Source organism: Polistes dominula, unplaced genomic scaffold (assembly GCF_049000335.1).
Source record: "Polistes dominula isolate Pdom_NZ unplaced genomic scaffold, Pdom_raw_medaka contig_23, whole genome shotgun sequence".
Lineage (NCBI taxonomy): Eukaryota > Metazoa > Arthropoda > Insecta > Hymenoptera > Vespidae > Polistes > Polistes dominula.
Window position 1 is genome coordinate 2,504,708 of NW_028300963.1, and position 20,956 is coordinate 2,525,663.

General features: G+C 25.7%; 2 protein-coding genes across 5 annotated transcripts in view; both read right to left on the reverse strand.

Moving 5' to 3' along the window:
- The window catches only part of Ipk1 (Inositol phosphate kinase 1), a 112,850-nt gene that overhangs the window by 31,398 nt on the left and 60,496 nt on the right, over window positions 1–20,956 (reverse strand). The window lies entirely within an intron of this gene.
- LOC107065281 (protein BTG2) lies at window positions 6,654–15,363 on the reverse strand. The gene has a single exon (XM_089172621.1). It carries the CDS (start codon window positions 14,287–14,289, stop codon window positions 13,639–13,641), a length of 651 nt encoding a protein of 216 aa, XP_089028747.1. The 5' UTR covers window positions 14,290–15,363; the 3' UTR covers window positions 6,654–13,638.

Genomic DNA, 20,956 nt, shown 5'->3' on the forward strand with positions numbered 1-20,956 from the left:
TATGATTATCTAAATACTCTATAAACGCATATATATATATATATATACGTCCATCAAAGATTATTCATTTTATTTATTTAAATATTCGATGAAATTGTGTCATGTTTATAATTTATCGATGAAAATTTTTTGTACCGTAATGTATGTATCATTAATTTTGTTTTCTAACTTTGATGTCAATGATTGTGCTCAATTTTCAAGAGAAATTTATTTCAGTATAATAATAGTAATATATATATATATAGAGGTGTGTGTATAGGTATAATCGAACAAACCACACCCACTCTCTTTCTCTTTACTTTTATTATCTCTACTATCGTTTTGTTGATCACCACAGCAACGGTGTTTGGAGAAAGGCTTGCCACGTTAAAACCGCACACAACATTTTTTCCTTCATTTTATTTATAATATATAATATTATAGTGTATATAGTATATATAATATATTATGATATTATTTATATTAATAATTAATAAATAATAATACAAATATAATTAATAAATATTATTAATAATAGTAATATTATAAAATTTATTATAATAATATTATTATATTACAATACTATATATATTATTATATTATAATATATTATTATATATTATAATATATTATTATATTACAATATTATATATATTTTTATATTATAATATTATTATAATATATATATATGTTGTAACATATATATATATTATTATAATATCATATATAAATATTATATTATTTATTTTATTCATATATATAATATTTAAGTGATTTGATTTTTAAAATAATTTAGTATTCAATTATATTTCTAAAAATGTGTAATAATAATAATTATTATTACTAATTTAAATCAAATGATATAAATTGTTTAAAATAGAATTTAATATATAATTTTTTTACTATATACTACTAATAATTTAATTTAAATTAAAATAATAAATTAATATTGAATAGTAAATTGAACAAACTATGAACAAACTCACCTAATGAAATAATTAATTGACACGAAAGATTTTTTGGATTACTCAATTACACAATAATTTAATCATATTTATTATAAAATAAAAAAAAAAAAACATTTCTAATATTAACTTTCGCATTTAGAAAATTTCTCTATGTGAAACGTTGTAAAAAAAGAAAAAGAAAATTTAGTCAAGGATTTTAGGAAAAAAAAGGAACGAAGGAGAAATTCTCAGGATGCAAAAATTGGGTAAAAATAAATCGAAAAAATGGAAATATACAAAAAAGAAAAAAGAAAACGCACAACACACAGTGAAAATTTTTTTTTAATCTTTTTTTTTTATATTCATGAAATTTCATAAGCCGGAGGCCTTTTTTTTCTTTTTTATTTTTATTTTTATTTTCATTTTTATTTTTATTTTTATCTCTGTACAAAAACAGTCGAAAAAATTATAGATTTTTCTATTCATTTTAAAGATTTAATTTTTTCGATTTCACGCATTATGTACAAGCGGAAAATGATAAACATATACATATATAAATATATATGTATCGCGTAACTTAATAACTACAAATATAATTATACACTGATTTATATATATATATATATATATATACATATATATATATATTTTTTATATATATATATATATATATATGTATATATGTAATGAATAATAATAATAATAATAGCTATATGTATATAATATAATTATAATCCATTATAATTAATAGTAATAATTAATTATTAATCAAGCTACAATCTACGGATTTTTTGAGTGTATGTAAAACTGTGTGTGTGTGTGTGGTGGTTTTTCTATTATTTTTTTTTTTTATTTTGTCTTCTTATATTATTCATGTGTTGTTACAATTATTAAATATTATTATTATTATTATTAATTATTATTATTAATTATTATTATTATTTTATTGTTTCTATTGTTGTTGGATTTTTACTTATAGATCAATCATTTCTTTTTTTTTTTTTTTATCTGACTATCACTTTCTATTTAATAATCTCACTTTTTCTACTAGTGCACACTCACACACACACGCACGACGCATGCACACACACACACACACACACTCTTTCGGCTGTGTGTATTACAAATAAAGTGTATTATATTCCACGTGTTAATATTTGTTTGTATTTTTGTATTCGTGTGTTTTGTTTTTTTATTTATTTATTTATTTATTTATTGGTTGGTTGGTTGGTTGGTTGGCTGGTAGATATTTTATTTTGTAAAATTGCATTTTACGATTTGTTTTTTATTTGTTTTTTTTTTTATTTTTTCTTCTCACAAATTGTGTTGGTGTTGTTACTTTATTTTATTTTGTTCTGTTTAATTATCTATTCCTTAAAATACAGAAATTTATTAAGTTGTGTCTGTCCTGGGTTAAACATTTCACTCGTGATATAATTAATTAATTAATTAATTGTATAATATATGTATATATGTATATAAATGAATGAAAATTATTGAATATTTTTCATGTACAGTTGATTCAACAGGTGATACTACGAATTCGGATCAGATTTCTCATATTTCATGCATTGAAAGCTCTGATCTCGTATCTTTTTTGTTTTGTTAATTAATTCATTTAAAAAATTTAATTTTTATATAACCCATTTTATTTGTATAACTCTTCTTCATCAATTTTGTATAAATCAATGAAAATGTTATAACTTATAAAACACCGGTGTATTTATATTTATTGCAAATAACAACGTCATATTAATTATATTAATTATTAGAATAATTAATTATTAATTTTTTTTTGTTATAGATCCGAGTTTGAGAACACCTGTTAGACACCACTACACATGTACGCTTTCTCGCACATTCGTTCTCATCTAATTAATCATCATCTTTTATATTATTTATCTTCTCATCATCTACGTTTTCTATTTCATTCAATCATAGCCAATAATTATTATTATATTCACGTGTTTTTTTTTTTTAATCAATTTTACAATTATCTCACATTAGTTGTTTCACATTGAGAGAAAAAATAAAAAAAAAAAATAATATATAAATAATATTATTAAATTAATATTGTTAATAATATTGATTATACTATCTGTGAATCACCCTGACAATTTGGTTGGTTTTCTTTTGAGAAGAAGAGAAAAGAAAAAAAATATTGTCTCGTACACTCACGATTATTTATTTGCAAAATAAATATTTTTTCAATAATTTTTTTTTTTTTTTTATTATTTCTTTTGCAATCGACAAAAACATGGGAAAAGTGAATGAAAAAGAAAATAAAAGAAAAGAAAAGAAAAATAGGATATGAATCATTGGAATAATATGCTTGTTTGCCTTTTTACGTTTCGAGAAATTCTATAGGATGATGATGATGATGATGATGATGATGATTCAAATTGAATTTCCAAGAATTTTGAAACTTGACAAAAACATTTCCGTAATTTGAAATCAGTGACGTATATTTTACGTATTTTATAAAAAAGAAGAAAATAAATTTAACTATTTTTAACATACATACACAAATATATATATATATATATATACATCATTATATATATATATATACACAAAAATAAAAAAGAAATTATATTTCTATTAGAAATATTATAAAAAATATTATAAATAAAAAAGATTAATTAAAAAAAAAATCACTATTTTGATATGGAGATCGAACACATAAAAAAAAAAACCATAATTATTTTTATTTTTAATTTTTTAATTATAACGAAATAAAATAATAAATTATTCCAATAATAATAATAATAATAATAATAATAATAAAAATAATATACTAATAATAATAAATAAAAATTTAACTATTATTCCATCATTCATCATCTTTTTTTTTTTCTATGGTTAATATTTGAAAAATATAAATTAAAAATTTTCACGAAAAATATAATAAATAAAATCAATTAATTTTAATATACAAATATATATATATATATTGTATTGTAATTATTGTATTGTAATTATTTATTGTATTGTAATTATAATTCATTAATTAAAATTTCTATTAGAAATATAATCTCTTTTTTAATTTTTTTTATTCTCGTGAGCAGATTTTTTTTTCTTCTCTCATATTCTCTCTCTCTCTCTCTCTCTCTTTCTCTCTTTCATGTTATCATTTGAAACGTGTTTGTTTTTTAGTTTCTACATTTATTCTTTTTCACGATAGTTCTTTTCTTATCATTCTCATATACACATAAATATATATATATATATATATATATATGTATATGTAATATTCTTTTAACATTTATTTAGCAAAACATATTATTATCACACGTATACATTGCAGCACACGCATAATCTCATATACACATACACATATATACGTACAAATATGTTTTCTTGATCAATTTCACAAAACTTTCTCTCCTGATGTTCTTTCTTTTTCTTTTTTTTTTTTTAATAATTTTCTCTCTCTCTCTCTCTCTCTCTCTCTCTCTCTCTTTCTCTTTCATTCTCGTCACATACGAATCTTCTCGTTTTTCTTTTATAACTTTTTTTCCCTTTTTCTTTTTTTTTTTTATTTACTCTTTTCTATGTTTTTCCTTTTTTTTTTTTTTTTTGTAATTTATCGTTTTTGTCATTGATTTTTTTATTTTTATTTTTTCTTTTTTTTTTTATATAAAAAAATACTGAATTAAACAAGCTAAAATCACAGACTTGCTGGCGTCATTTATTTTAATTTTTATTTTTTTTTTTTTTATTTTTTTTTCCAGCGGGTTTGTACAAATTCTTCCTGAAGGAGACAACACTCATTCTCTCCCTCTCTCTCTCTCTCTCTCTCTCATTCTCTCTCTGTCTCTCTCTCACTCTCATTCTCACTATTTTCTTTCTCTTTCTATGTATACTTTACAAAGATGTCAATGTAAAAAAAAAATCACTATTTTATAAATCACTATTTTGATATCGAGATCCAACAAAAATAAAAACAATAATTATTTTTATTTTAATTATTTAATTATAACGAAATAAAATAATAAATTATTCGAATAATAATAATAATAATAATAATAATAATAATAATAATAATAATAATAATATACTAATAATAATAAATAAAAATTTAACCATTAAAATAACCATAAAAATATTCCATCATTCATCATCTTTTTTTTTTCTATGGTTAATGTTTGAAAAATATAAATTAAAAATTTCTACGAAAAATCATAATAAATAAAATCAATTAATTTTAATATACAAATAATGATGTATATATACTACTACTATATATATATATATAGTAATTATAATTCATTAATTAAAAAAAAAAAACGTTGGTTTCTCGTATTCATCATCATTCATTTCATTCATCATTCTTTCAATAACAGATTTCATATACACACTTTTATAATTCTCCTTTTAATTTGTTTGTTTGTTTATTTTTTTATTTATTTCGTTATCACATTCTATCTTTCTCTTTCTCTCTCTCTCTATATATATATATATATATATATATATATATATATATATATATATATTAAAACTCAATTTTTACACAACTAACCAACAACACGACACACACAACACAACACAACATTTTTCGTTTCATTTTCACATACCTTTTTTCGTTTTTATCAATAAAATTATTTCAATTATTATGTTGAATTAATTTTGCTTTTTTCTTTTTTTTGTTATCTTGTAAATGTGTTTCCTTTCTCTTTCTTTTACTTCAATTTTTCTTTTCTCTTTTTTTCCTTTTTTTCTTTTTGGCACCACCTTTTATTTATTTATACAAATATATGTGTGTCTCTATTCATTAAATTATTTTGTTTAAATTATTAATTTTGGACTAATTAATAATAAGCCCGCTTCCTCGCATTTACCCTCTCTCGCATGCGAAAATTGAAGATTCAAAATCAAAAAAGGGGGATAGGTAGGTAGGTACTACACGTTTTTCGCCGAAACTCGAACTCGTCACATTTTTATACCATTTTAATAATAATAATAATATTATTATTTTTCTTCTGTTTATTTTACTTCAATCCCCATTAATAAATTGTAATTTTCATATCATTTGTTTCAATAGTTTCGTTGATCTCTTTATCATTCATATTTTACCTCTCAATTAGCGCATATATTTGTGTGTATATGAGTATATATATATATATGTGAGTGTATATGCACGTATTTTAATTTAATTTGAATTTTTTTTAATAAAAAAAAAAAAAAAAAAAAAAAAAGATAGATTAAAAAAGAGACATGTTTATATATATGAAATACAAAAGCAATAAAAAAAACATTAAAGGATAAAAGGTTTTTTAATAAAATGAGTATATATATGTGTGTATTATATGGAAATATAAAATGTGTATGTATGTATGTATGTAAGATAGATACATAGGTATAAGTACTTAAAAACTTATTATTTATTTATAAAAAAAGAAAATTATTATTGATTAAAATTATAATAATATTAATAATATATATATATATATATATATATATATATATATATATATATATATATATATATATATATAATAATAATAATAATAATAGAATAGTAGTATATAATATAGTAATAAAATAATATAATATAATATAATATAATAATATAATATAATAGTAAATAGTAGTAGTAGTAATAATAATAATAAAAAGAAGGATAAAATGTTATCACAAATTGAATCACAATGCTGAAGGTACTTATTCTCTCTCTCTCGCTCTTTCTCTCTCTCACAAACACACTCTCTTCTCTCTTTTTTATCATTTTTTTTTTTTATTATTATTTATTATTTGTCAACAATATGCGCTAAAGAAATATTTTGCTTGCCCTTTTATTCTTTTTTCTTGTTTGTTTCCTTCGTTTCACATTTTATTTTATTTTTTTTTCCTTTTTTTTTTTTTGTTTTGTTTATTTTCATTTTTGTTTGGTTTAATTTATTAATAAATTAAATTCTGTTTTTTTTTTATTTTTTTTTAGGTCGTTTTACAATTATGTGAGATTATTTATTTTTATATTGTCTATCTCTCTCTCTCTCTCTCTTCTCTCTCTCTCTCTCTCAATTTTTTTCATTTCTATTTTTTTTTTTATTATTATTTAATCACAGACACGTTACTATTTAATTGCTACGAAAATTGAGCAGACCTTTTGTTTTTATTTTTTAGTTTGTTTTCAGTTTTTTTTTTTTTTTTTTTTAAAAAGGATCGAAGAGCGCGAATTTAAATGAGATTTCTTTTGTTATTATTTTTATGTATATATATATATATATAATAAGCCACATTTCGTTTTAAAAAAAAAAGTTTGATTTTTATATTTCACAACTTTGTTCTTGAATTATTTCAAATTTTTTAATGTCATTTTTATCATTTAAATTGAAATTATATTATTGTTTTTCTGTACACACTTATTTTTTCTTTCTTTCTTTCTTTCTTTTTATTCCAAACTTGTTTCATTTATTGAAAATAAATATATCGTCGAACAACTTAAAAAAAGAAACAAAAAAGAAAAGAAAAAAAAAACATGAAAATAATAAAAATAAAATTAAACGAGAAAAAAAAAGGTGTTTTAAACTATTGAAAGAAAAATTAAAAAAAAAAAAAAAAAAAAAAAAAGGAAAAAAAAATTCCTATTGCAAATTTTCTTTCTGATTGCATCACAGGTTTGTTTTTCTTCTTCTATTTCTTTTTCCTTTGTTTAGTTCTTTCTTTCATTTAATCGTTCACACTTAAAAAAAACTACGTTCGTATCTTTACAGGTAATTACTTGCATACACATATGCACACATGCACACATGAACACATGAACGCATGCACGCACGCACGTTCATACAAAAAACACATATATACTCAGTCAGACACATAAATGCATTTTTACTGTTATCATCAACATCATTCGTTCGATATATTCTCACATCATATACACACATACATACAAATCTAAGTATACTTACACGCACACATTCTTACTGAATATTACCCATATACACACACATATATATATATATATATGTTCATACTAAATGCTCGAGTACGATAAACGTTTGTGACAAGTCACGAAACGAATAAATGGTTTTTAACGATAATCGTCATCCAACAGCTACTATTTTTTCTTTATTATTATTATTACTATTATTATTATTATTATTATTATTAATATTAATATTATTAAATATTATTTTCACACATGCACATGCAAACGAGTATTATACTCATATGTTCTATTTTATCAAAACAAAATCGCGAAGAATAAAATCAATTTAATAATAAACAAACAAACAAACAAATAAACAAATAAACACGTACACACATACATGCATACACACACTCACTCATTCAACATACACACATATTTTTAAAATAATTATTATTATTTTGTTTTTCTTGAAACTTCTATGTTATAAAAATCATTGTGCATAAGAATTTGTGTTTTATTTATTTTTCTCTTAAAAAGATTGATTCATAGATTGATCTAATCATTTCTGACCTTGAATTGAATTTTATTAAATATTATAATAAAGTATTTTTTTTTAATTATTATTATTATTAATATTAATTCAGACACGTTGTAATGTCCGACTAATTTCTTTGACAAATCTGATGAAACTTTTCAACTGTAAATTCTTTGACTTTCGCCATTTTTAAAAAATATTTAATATTAAATCAAATGATATTATTTTGTATTGTTTTAATAATGAATATTTTTGTTTTTTTTTTTAAATAAAACAAAACACACTTGTATAAAAAGAGAAAAATAATAAAATAGTAAATAATAATAAAAATAATAATAATAATATTAATAATAATAATAGTAGAAAAGTAAGAAACAAAAATGAAAAAATACAAATAAAATTATCACCGTTTTAAATGCTTCAATATATTCTTATATTTTATATATATATATCTACATATATAATATATATACATACACATTATTTTAATAAAACTATAAATACAACATATGCGATAATGAAGAAAAGATAAATTGGGCAAATCGAATCGTTATTGTCTCACTCTCTCTCACTCTCTCTCGCTATGTTATGTATATATGTATGTATGTACGTATGTGTGTGTGTGTGTATGTGTTTTATAATAATGTGTCATTGTAAAAATGAGTGTGAAAATATATACACATATTTTTTCGCGATTAATAACACACAAACGATCAGAGTTATATTTCACTCTCGTTCGCACACACACACGCACACACACATACAGATACACCCATACATAATTTTACATACTTCTATCTCTCTCTTTCTCTCTCTCTCTCTCTCTCTCACTCATAACACACACACACACATATATTAATCATACACAACTAACTCTAAGAAATTCATTCTTATCGCATGTACGTATTACGCCACGTACGCACACACAGACACATACACGCGGGCCGCACGCGCATTTTCCCATTTTTTGTTTATTTATTTATTTATTTATTTATTTCTCTTTTTCTATTGTTAAATTTTGTTTGATGAAGAATTTTCACTAGGGTATGAAACATAGAAAGAAAGAGGTGAGGAAAGAAGAAGAAGAAGAAGAAGAAGAAAAAAAAGGTGATTAGGATTAGAAGTAGAAGTAGAAGAAGAATCAAAGCGGGGAAAAGAAAGAAAGAAAGAAAAAAAAAAAGAAAATGAAAAATACGACGTCTCCCTTTTTTATCCCTTAAAGTAAAAAATAGAAAAAAAAACAAAACAAAAAAATCACAGATTTTCATTTGCAACGTATCCCTTTGTTTTTTTTTTTTAAATCTCTCTCACACCCTTATTCAAGTTTCTGTTTTTAATAACTGTCGCTCCCTTTTGCACCCTCTTACAGGCACACGCAACACCCTTTTTTTTTTCACTTTCTCACGATCGCAATTCAATTTCTCTCTCTCTCTCTTTCTCTTTCTTTTACAAAAGCATTATTTTTAAAAAAATATATATGTATATATATATATATTATATAATATTATAATAAAATATATATATATATATATATTTATATATATACATATATGGAGAGAAAAAAAAAGAAGTTAAAAACATAAAAACAATAATATACAATTCGAAAACGGTCAATGTGGTGGTGGTGTGATGGTATGCACGTTATTTGTTTGTTATTATTATTATTATTATTATTAATATTATTATTATAATTATTAATTTAATTACACGCGTTATTTCATTTTATCTTTTTTCCTTCTCTACATACATAACGCCTTCTATACATATGTACATATTTAAAAATTCGCGTCGTTAAATATTTTTTACTTTAATCTTTTTCGAAATGAAAATTTACAAACGCATTTGACAATTTTTGCAACGTACAAACGTTTTTATTGTTTTTTTGTTTAATACTTTTTTTTTTTTTTTATTGTGTTGTTATTGTTCTTCTTCTTCTTCTTCTTGTTTTTTCTCGTGAATTTTTTTTTATAGAATAATTTTAATTTTTTCTTTTTTTTTTCTTTAAATATTATGTCTCTGGTTGGTAGATTTTGTTTTTTTTTTTTTTTTTGTTTGCAAATATTATCGAAGAAAGAGAAAATAGAAAAATTTCATGAACATTATTTCAAATGTACATATATATATATAACATATATATGTGTGTGTGTGTGTGTGTGTTAGTAAATACAATTTATTTTTGTTTTTCAATTTGTCTCCAATGAATATCATTATTATTATTTTTAAATGTTTTTAAATAACGCGAACGAGTTTGACGAAAGCAGCTCAGCTCAGCTCAGCTCAGCTCAGCTGATAATTGTTGTTGTTTATTAATAACAATAATAATAATAATATTATAATATCATTATTATTATTATTATTATTATAATCGTAAATGCTGCAGTGTTGTTTGTTGAATTTAGTCTCGTTGCTCGCAATGCAACTGAGAGGGACGAGGAGCAAGCGCAGTTAAATGGGGGTGGCTCTAACAATCACGAAGAAGAGAAGGGGGTGTGTGTGGTGGATGGTGGTTGTGATTGTAATTAATTTGTTTGTTGTTTTTCACGTAAAGTTATTAATAAAATCGTTTTAAAACGATTTTTTTACTTTGTTGTACGGACATACCTTCTCTTGTTGATATATATATATATATATAAATATAATTAATGTTGCAGTTGACACAGAAAAATTGTCCTTGATGATGATGGATGACGATGATGTCGATAAAAAAAAATAGAAAAATGAAATAATATACAAATTGAAAAGAAATATAAATAAAATATCAAGAAAGAAGAGTAGGTCTCGTCAACAGTGAATGTGAAGTTGGAGTAGTTGGAGTTCTAGTTGGTTGGTTGGTTGTTCTGGTTGATGATGTTGAGGAAATTAGCATCCTCCACACCCCCTCAGTTCTTCCTCTCGATTTCTGAGAAGAATCAGAAATCACAGTATACGTATAGAGCTCACCTAATAATTATCGAGAGAGACGGGGGGATGATTGGATTATTTCAAATCCCAAATTCGAATATAAGTTCCCATAAATTAGTCCTTCTTTCGATGGAACAAATAAGGGAGTTTAAATGATAGGGGTGCGAAGAAAAAAAAAAAAAAGGAAAGGAGAGTACAACTGCTTGGCCAATCATCTTCTTCCTTCTTCTTCTTTCTTCTTGTTGTTGTTCTTCTTCTTCTTCTTTTTCTTCATATTTTTGTCCTCTTTTTTTGACGATGACGATGAATATCAAATGTTATTATTTGTTATCGTTGCAAAAAGAAAAAGTTGCAATAATAAGCAACAGGAGCAACATTATATATATATATACATATATTTCAGTGTAAGTAGAAACCGTTGTTGAAACCCTTCGTGAGATTTTAGGTTAGAAGAGACCAAAAGGGGATGATTTTGAATATGATGATGGTCGAACGTTGTTGCAAGTTGTAGTAAAGAATGTAACAAGAGAGAGAAAGATAAAGAAAGAGTATGAGAGTAAGAAGAGTATGCGAGAGAAAGAGAAATATTTGTGAATCCCTCCTCATCTTTTTCTTCTTCTTCTTCTTCTCTCTTTCTCTTTCTTTTCTTTTTTGTTTGCTTGCTAGGCTACCTAGCTACCTCTTTTTATCATCTTCAATCTTCTTCTTCTTCTTTTTCATCTTCTTCTTCTTCTTCTTCTAAGAGATCACCACACAGTAGGGATTATAGTTGAGTTGCTGGTATGTTGGTTGTTGTTGTGTGCAGCTTCGTCGTTGGGGTAAAAAAAAAAAAATACTAGTGGGGATATAATATATAACACGAAGGAGGTGGTGGTGGTAAAGTTGAAGGATTCGTTGTTCCTTCTTCGTTTGAAATTCCTCTGGAGACGAGGAGAAGCTGAGATCAATTCGTCCGGTTTGTAAGATTCAACAAAGAAAGAAAGGAAAAAGATTGGGGAGGGTAGACAGACACACCACCGATGACTATGATGATGATGATGATGATGATGATGATGACCTAAGATTATGCAGCTTTTTTGCTTTGCAAGAAACTCGATATGTCCCTTTTCTGCTATTCTATTCCCCTCCCCATTTACTTTCATTCTTCCATTTCCAGTTTCTTCTTTTTCTTCTTCTTCTTCTTCTTCAACGTTGAGAGATCTCCTCCTTCGTTAAAGTTCGAGAAAATTCTATTCCTTTGTTGAAACTTCTTCAGGAAAAATTGGAATTTTTCTTCTTTTCATTTGTTGATAGGCTGTTTCGACTAGAAGTGTTTTGTTTTCTATGATATTTGTTGTTGTTGTTGTTGTTATATGGTTGTTGGTTTTTTGAGTATATTTTTAATCCTTAGCCCCCTATTATATATTTCAATCATTTTTCGATCCAGTTTCACAAATTATATATTTTCTTCTTCTCTTTCTTTATATTTCATATCCTTTGTGTTCTTCAAATTGTTGCTAAATTACCAGGTTGTTTGTTGTGTGATGGTTGGTTGGTTGGTTGGTTGAGAGAGAGATTTTGTATCGTTAAAGGTGAAACTTTCGTTAGATCGATGGTAATAGTTGTAGATTTGGGTAAAAGTATAATAAACCATGTGTAGTAGTAGTAGTAGTAGTAGTAGAAATTAATGGTGAAATTTCTTCTTCATTGGTTTAATAATAATAATATGGAGCGTAATAATTGGTTGCTGGCTATGTTGTGTTGAGTGTGTGTGTGTGTATTATTGTTGGTTATCTTCTTCTTCTTCTTCTTCCGTCGGACACGAAAGAAAGAAAGAACAGAGGACAGAAAAAATAAAACAAACGAAAATACAGTTTTCTTCTTAGCGAGTAGGTAAAATAAACGGCAAAATTGTGGAGGAGGAGAAGTGGGAGAGGAGACTAACGAAAAAAGAAAATAAAAAGGTAGAAATAGAAAGACACACACATTGGTGGTGGTGTTGTAGTAGTAGTAGTTGTGAGCGCCTCTCTTTGTCCTGGTCCGATGCGAGAGGAAAAATTTCATGATGAGAACGACTTAGGACGAAAAAACGATGAGACAACGAGTAAAACTACTAGGACGACGAGGACGACGACTTAGACGACTTAAACGACGACGATGATTTAGATGATTTTAGAGACGTCGGTGGATAAGTTGTTGGTTGATGAGAGACATCAAAATTATAACGAACGAGTTGAATTAATTTAACTGCAACTCCGTTATATCCTTCTTTTTTTTATACATATCTTACTTTTGTTTGTATTATCAGCATTATTATTATTATTATTATCATCACCATCATCATCATCATCATTTTAATTAGTAGGTTTGTTATATTGTATTTATCTTTTCTTTCATATTTGTTAATATTATTATTAAATTCTTCAACTTGAAACGAACGCCGCTATTTGCTCGCTGAATTGCGTGTGCTCGAGCAATAGGGAGTCTTTGCAGCTTTCAAATTGTTGTTGCTGTTGTTGCTGCTGATGCTGGTGGTGTTGGTGATGATGATGATTGTGGTGGTGATGATGAGAAGAACGGGAATGCTGATGCTGATGGTGCTGATGTTGTTGATGATGCTGCTGATGTTGGTGGTGGTGGTGTTGTTGATGATGTTGGTGGTGGTGTTGCTGATGATGTTGATGGGAAGATGTTGTTGTTTCCTCAGGATCAGGCTCGGTACGTTCGTATAATACACATATAGAACCATTTTCACCGATCCTATAAGAGACCTCCGACGGATCGATCCACATCGTCAATTCGCTGGGGAATAAGCTGTGCAATACAGCCGGTAATAATCCAACGTTAGCACCGGCCTGTGCAATAACGGGATCCATTTTACCATTAATCCGTATGCAACGATAACCGGAGCCACGATTTGGACGATCGGGAAACCAATGATCTCTGTAACGATGCCGCAACACCTCCGTCAACGATGACTTGAACATTTCGAGCTGTCGCTCCGAAAGTTGTCCAGCCTGCAGGCGCAGCAGGTGGACCAAAAAATCCGCCGCCGAAACTATTTCCAATCTCATCTTTAATATCTATTATGGATTTCTTTATTGTAAATGCTTCTTTCCTTCTACCCCCACAACCACAACTCTCTCTCCTCTCTTTATTCACAAAAGCAATATATTATTTGAATCTTTTACGATCCCACCACCGCAACTAATGTTGCTTGATGATGCCCTTTCTATTGGATTTATTATTGTATTGTATCTTGTCTTTCCTCTTTTCTTTTCTTTCCTTTTTTTCTTTTCTTCTTCTTCTTCCGACACTTTCCTTCTTCCCATTCAATTATCTTTTCACCAATTTTTCCCTCGATAACCACCACCTTTTTTTCTTCGGCGATATTGAAAATCGATCAATTTTGCCAAAATCTTTTCTTTGATTCAAATTTTAATTGGAATTGCTGCTGCTGCTGCTGCTGTTGCTACCGCTGCCGCTGCCGCTGCTGTTGCACGCGAAAATATTCACAAAATGGCGCCGTCGCCGCCACCAGCCACGTCGATTCTACCTCTTGCGACGCCACACACACCACCAAGTTCGTTTTCTCCCTCTCCCTTTTTCCCTCTTCCTAGTATATCTCTCTCCTCGTCGTCGTCCTTTTCAGAAACCAACGGACACGATGATGAAAACCGATCGAAAAACGTTGGCCCTCTAACTCGAATGAGAAAGGGAATTTCAGGACAAGTTTATTTTTTTCCCACGAACTTTCCTTTGACTCTCTTCTCTTTTCTTTTCTTTTCCTCTCCAATCACAATATTATTTTGTTAATAATAATTATCGCCGATAACACAACTCATTCCCAAAAAAAGAAAAACGAAAAATACGCAACACACCGGATAATGATGGTGTGGGTAAAAGATACTTTTCCTTTTTTTTTCCCCTTTTGTGCGGAATGTGTTTTTTCTTTCGCGAAATTCGTGCGCGATTATATTTACGAACGAAAAAAAAAATGTCAAATAACTGATTAGATCGAAACCAACCAATCAATTGAATTTCAATAAAAACTGATCGACCGACCGAACAACCGTCACGTTCTTATCCGACACGCACGGGACAAACCGCACCCAGTAACCATCAACGACTTTCTAATGGTACCGATCTTCGCGACTCCGCCGATGTAGCCTCGTCCCTTTGTTCGAGCGCCCCAATGGTGGGGGATTCCACGAGTTAACCAATAGCAACGCTCGTTCACTTTTAACCCCTCCACCTAACCCCCTTCTACCAACCAACTTTTATATCCATCCTACCCCTACCACCACTGCCGCCTCGCGAGATACTGCGAGCTTCATTACATGTCACGTGACCCTGCGCGCCGGCTGCGCGTCGCATCTGCGTCCCGAATACGGGCTGCGCGGATCCAATCCGATGGTTCTCAACCACTATTATCCTTTTTTTTATTTTATTTTATTTTTTTTCTTCACTTTCTTTTCATATTTTTTGTTATTGTATTTTCTTTTATAGGTTCTCTCTCTCTCTCTCTCTCTCTCTTTTGGCTAATCGACTGACGATTAAATTATTTATCCTCTCACCCATTTATTTAATACAATTTATTATTTCGATTAAATGAAAATTTGAAAAGTGATTTTAACTAAAAGGATAAATTTCCTTTCAATAGAATATGTTGTTGAAATATTATTTAGTAAATTTGATTTAAGTATTAGAAATTATCCAGGTATCGTTTATTCACGTTTATATCGTCATAGATAAATAAATTGATTTTGATAAATTATAAGATATAAGTTTACAATTAGATGAGATTGTTATTCAATTGTTTTAATTAAAAATAAATGTGATTTTCCAATGAGTAATAAATAAATCGTGTTTTTATAACGAATAACGGAAAATAATTAAATATTGGATTGGCAAGAAAATAATTTCGTTAGTAAGTAAATATATATATATAAGTATTTATTATGATATTATTTTATAATACAATATAAAATAATTAAATTATATTATTATAAATTATTTATAATAATATTTATTAATACATATTATTAATAAAATATTATATTATTATTAAATTATAAAATAATATAAATATTTAAATATATATATATATATATATATATATATATATATATATATATATATATATATATATATATATATATATATATATATAATATTATTGGGTTGGCGAGAAAGTAATATTTCACACTAAAAAACCGAAATTACTTTCTTACCAACCCAATCAATATATTTGGTATAATTTAAAGGAAAAGAAAAATAGATGTTTCTAATTATATGTACATATACATATATATAAAAAAAAAAAAGCAAACAAAATATGATTAAATCTTACGGTGGTTTGTTTTTCATTGGAAACGTGTTCGAAATGCGGAAGACGTCTTCCACGAAAACAACGTTCCTATATTTTTAAGAAAACGAATCACGCATCGATGGACGCGATTTCGTCGACACTGAACAAATACAAACGAACACGAATATATGCATGTTTTTTTATGTTTGTGTATGTAACGTTTGTGCGTGCATGCATGAAAGTAATACCAAACGATCACGGAAGCAAAAATACAAATACAACATGGAACACAAGGTATCGTTAATTAAATTAATGATTATTTCGTTTATTTTTTACCTTCTGTTATCACTTGTAAGGCTTTTCAAAGTAAAGATGTTTGTAATTCTTCTCGAGAGATTATCAAAGTAGATTTTTGTATAAGTTAAAAGAAAGAGAGAGAGAGAGAGAGAGAGAGAGAGAGAGAGAGAGAGAGAGATACGACGACGACGTAATAAAACAAACGCATGTACGTGTATACGTATACACACGTGTTGTGTATACACGCATCATACGCATTAGGTTTGTGAATTTGTTTAAAACAAAAAAAAAATAAATAAGACGATAAGGATACCATTTCTGAAATAAAAGTTGTTTGATTTTTGATTGCAAATATGATAAGGGTTCTATATATATATATATATATATATATATATATATATATATATTTCTGATTTAACAACTAAACCATTGAGTGATCAATTGACCACTTAAAAATAAACCAAAATTATTTATTTTAATATATTATGAAATTTTTACCAATTGGATAATGGTTAAAATATTTTTCTTTTATTAAAAAATTAATTACACGTTTCCATTGCATTTACAAAAAAAAAAAAAATGGTAGGTTTAGGTGTTAATACAAAGTTTCAAATTTATTTCATAAAATTTTAACCAATTGGCTAATGGACAAAATATTTTTCTTTTAGTTAGAAATCTTATTATATTATTTTCTTGCATTAAAAAAAAAAAAAAAAAAAATAGGTAGGTTTAGGTGTTAATACAAAGTATCAAATTTATTTCAAGGTCTACTTTAATGTTTTACTTTGTTTCTTTTTTTAACGGAAAAACTTTTTGCAACGATAGTTTATTTTTTATAGAAAAAGAATGGAACTTTTATCGGAAATATATATATTGTGTTTATTTACAAACTTCCTTCTACTTTTTCAGGAAATATATTTAAATACTTGAAAAACTCATTTTGTATGTATGCATGCATCACATATGCATGCATGTATGCATTTATGTATATATAAAATGTATCACTATGGCTTTAGGATTGTTGAATAGAAAAACCTTTATATAATAATAGCTTTAATCCATGAATCGATTAAACAATGGAAACCTTAGAACAACTGATTGTATCTGATCAAATATATTATCAATATCTTGATTATTCTGATATACATACATACATACATACACACACACGTATAAATTCATATACATATAAATCTTTTTATATTTGAGTATTCAAATTTTGAGAACATATATGAAAAAGTTCATACATAGTATATACAATAATAATCAAATAAAAAGGTTGAATAATAAAATTGATAATAATGTTTAAATATTGAGAACCACTGATAGGTCTCTCAGCATGAATCCCAATGAAAGAACGAACGAATAGGAAACTAACGTCTACCACTAGAAAGCTCGTAGGTAATAATATATATATATATATATATATATATATGTATATGTGAACTGTTGATCGCACGATACGAATTGTGGGTACGTCAGGTTCGATGTGAAAAAACACGTTCTACTACCTGAACTTTATAGAAGGGTGTAGAAGAGAACTGAAGTGAAGAGAATAAGGGCAGAATAGGGTTGACCATTATTATTGAGATATATATATGTACGTATGTACTTATATATATATACGTAATATATAAAAAGACTAAAAAAATTAGATTATTCGTTTATGTAGGACCCTTCGACCCTTTTCAATCTAAATGGATTTTCAAGGAATATTACTGTAAATCTATGATTCGTTCTTATCATATTTTTACAAATTTTTATACACACACATATATATATATATTTGATCAATTTGATATTTATAAGGGAAAAGGGAATTTATTATTTTGTTATATAAAATTTAATATTAAAAATTAAATGAAATTTATAATAAAAATAATATTGAAATTATTGAATTTCACACACACACATACACACACACACACACACACACACACACACAATTGCATTTATATTGCAAATAAATTTTAATTACTATGAATAATATATTAAAGAAAAATATTAATTAAATTGTATTAAATGTAATTAAATGTATTTTTATTTCTATTTATTACGAATAATTGTTATTAATTTATTTTTTTTTAAATATTGTCCGTAAAAAATTATTATTATTTTTTTTTTTATTATACTATAGATCAAATGATATCTAATTGAGTTAATTTCTAATTGAGTATAGTAATAGTGTATACGACATAGCGGATATATGTCACAGTAAACGTAACGTGTAATAAATACAGTCACTGGTTCAAAGTATACACGTATGAACACTGATATTTCGTACTTTCATGTAAATATGTATAATTTTCGTAAGCTTTTTAGATCACTATAATTCTTACATATTCTACTTATTAAAAAAAAAAAAAAGAAAAAGAAAAAAAATATAATAAAGTATACTTTATAATGAGAATATAAATACATGTATATATATATATATATATATATATATATATATATATATTGAACGTAACACGTAACACATAAAACTAGTAGTATATTAAAATTAATAAGATATAACAAAAGAAAGAATCAACTTACATTGAAACAAATGGGAAATGAATAATATTGTATATATAATTAACAAATTTAACAACAATTGAAATAAACTTACAAAAATATAAAATAAAAATATAAATGTATATCTTTACAGTTGTAAATTCTTACAAAGTTATATAAAATATTAATTTATAATTAAATTAAATTAAATTATGATCATTGTAATTGCATATATGAATACAAAAATTATATTAAAACAAAAATATAAAATATCAAATATAAAAATTATTAATTAATAATAAAATTAAATCATACTTAATTACATATATAAATAAAAAAAAAAATAAATTAAAACAAGAATACAAAATATCAAATATTAATTAATAATAAAATTACATCGCAATTAATTATATAGGTATAGGTATATATACATATAAAAAATTTAAATAAAACAAAAATTCGATCACAATTACAATAAAAAAAATAAAAAAAAATAAATAATAATAATAAAACATAGTATGGAATAAATAAAACAACGAATCAGTTGATTATGTCATGGGGTTTGCTTTGACGAACGTTAATTATTAACAGAAACAGTATCAGCAACGTGTTACCTAACTCGACTGAAAGGAAAAGGGAGTGAGGAAGGGTGGGTGGGTGGGTGGTTGGTTGAGTGAGTGTGTGGGTGGGTGGATATAGATAGGTAATATTGAGGGCGAGTTTAACGCTTCGAAAATTCAAATACGATGCGATATCGTCAACCGAGCGTGAATCTCTACTTATATATATATGTATATATATTATATATATGTGTGTGTGCTTACGTATCATAATTCCACGATATGTAACTTCAAAGGGATATATTCTCTCTCTCTCTCTCTCTCTCTCTCTCTTTTGTTTTTCAACCTATACTCTCTCTAGCTACGTAACACAAATGAAAGGAAAGGGGATAGAATGAGATGCAACCCCTCTCTCATGGTTTCGTTACGTCATCATCATCATCATCATCATCATCGCACGATCTTAAGCATTTATGTCCAACCAATAATGAAAGCTAATTACCTATTTGCAAGAGAGAGATAACGTTTATGATAACAACAATACGGAAAACGCAAATTGACTCTCTATGTGAAACTGTACAGTGCATTTATGCATTTCATTGTATTATGACTTGGTTATGTATTATTATGGTTATATTCTATGTGTTACGTATTTTATACCTTTGATACTCATACGTTTTTTTTTTTTTTTTTTTTTTTAATAATTTAAGGTGTGTTCAAAGTTATGTACAATGTAATATACATATATGTTACGTATGTATTATACATATATATATATATAAGTTTATTAAAAGTTAGATTATGTATTAACGTATGGGTGTATCTATCTTAGGTGTTACGTTAATTATTCATATTTTGTTATGTGTATGAGTGTATGAATAATTAATTTTTTAAAGGTAGAGTATTTAAATAAAAAAGAAAAAGATAATTAAATTATATAATATTAAAATTAAAAATTAACATATTAAATATTAAAATATTAAATATTAAAATTAAAAATTAAAATATTCAATATTAAAATATTAAATATTGAAATTATGGGAACAATGGCGAGATTTGGTATTTGCGGCAATGAAC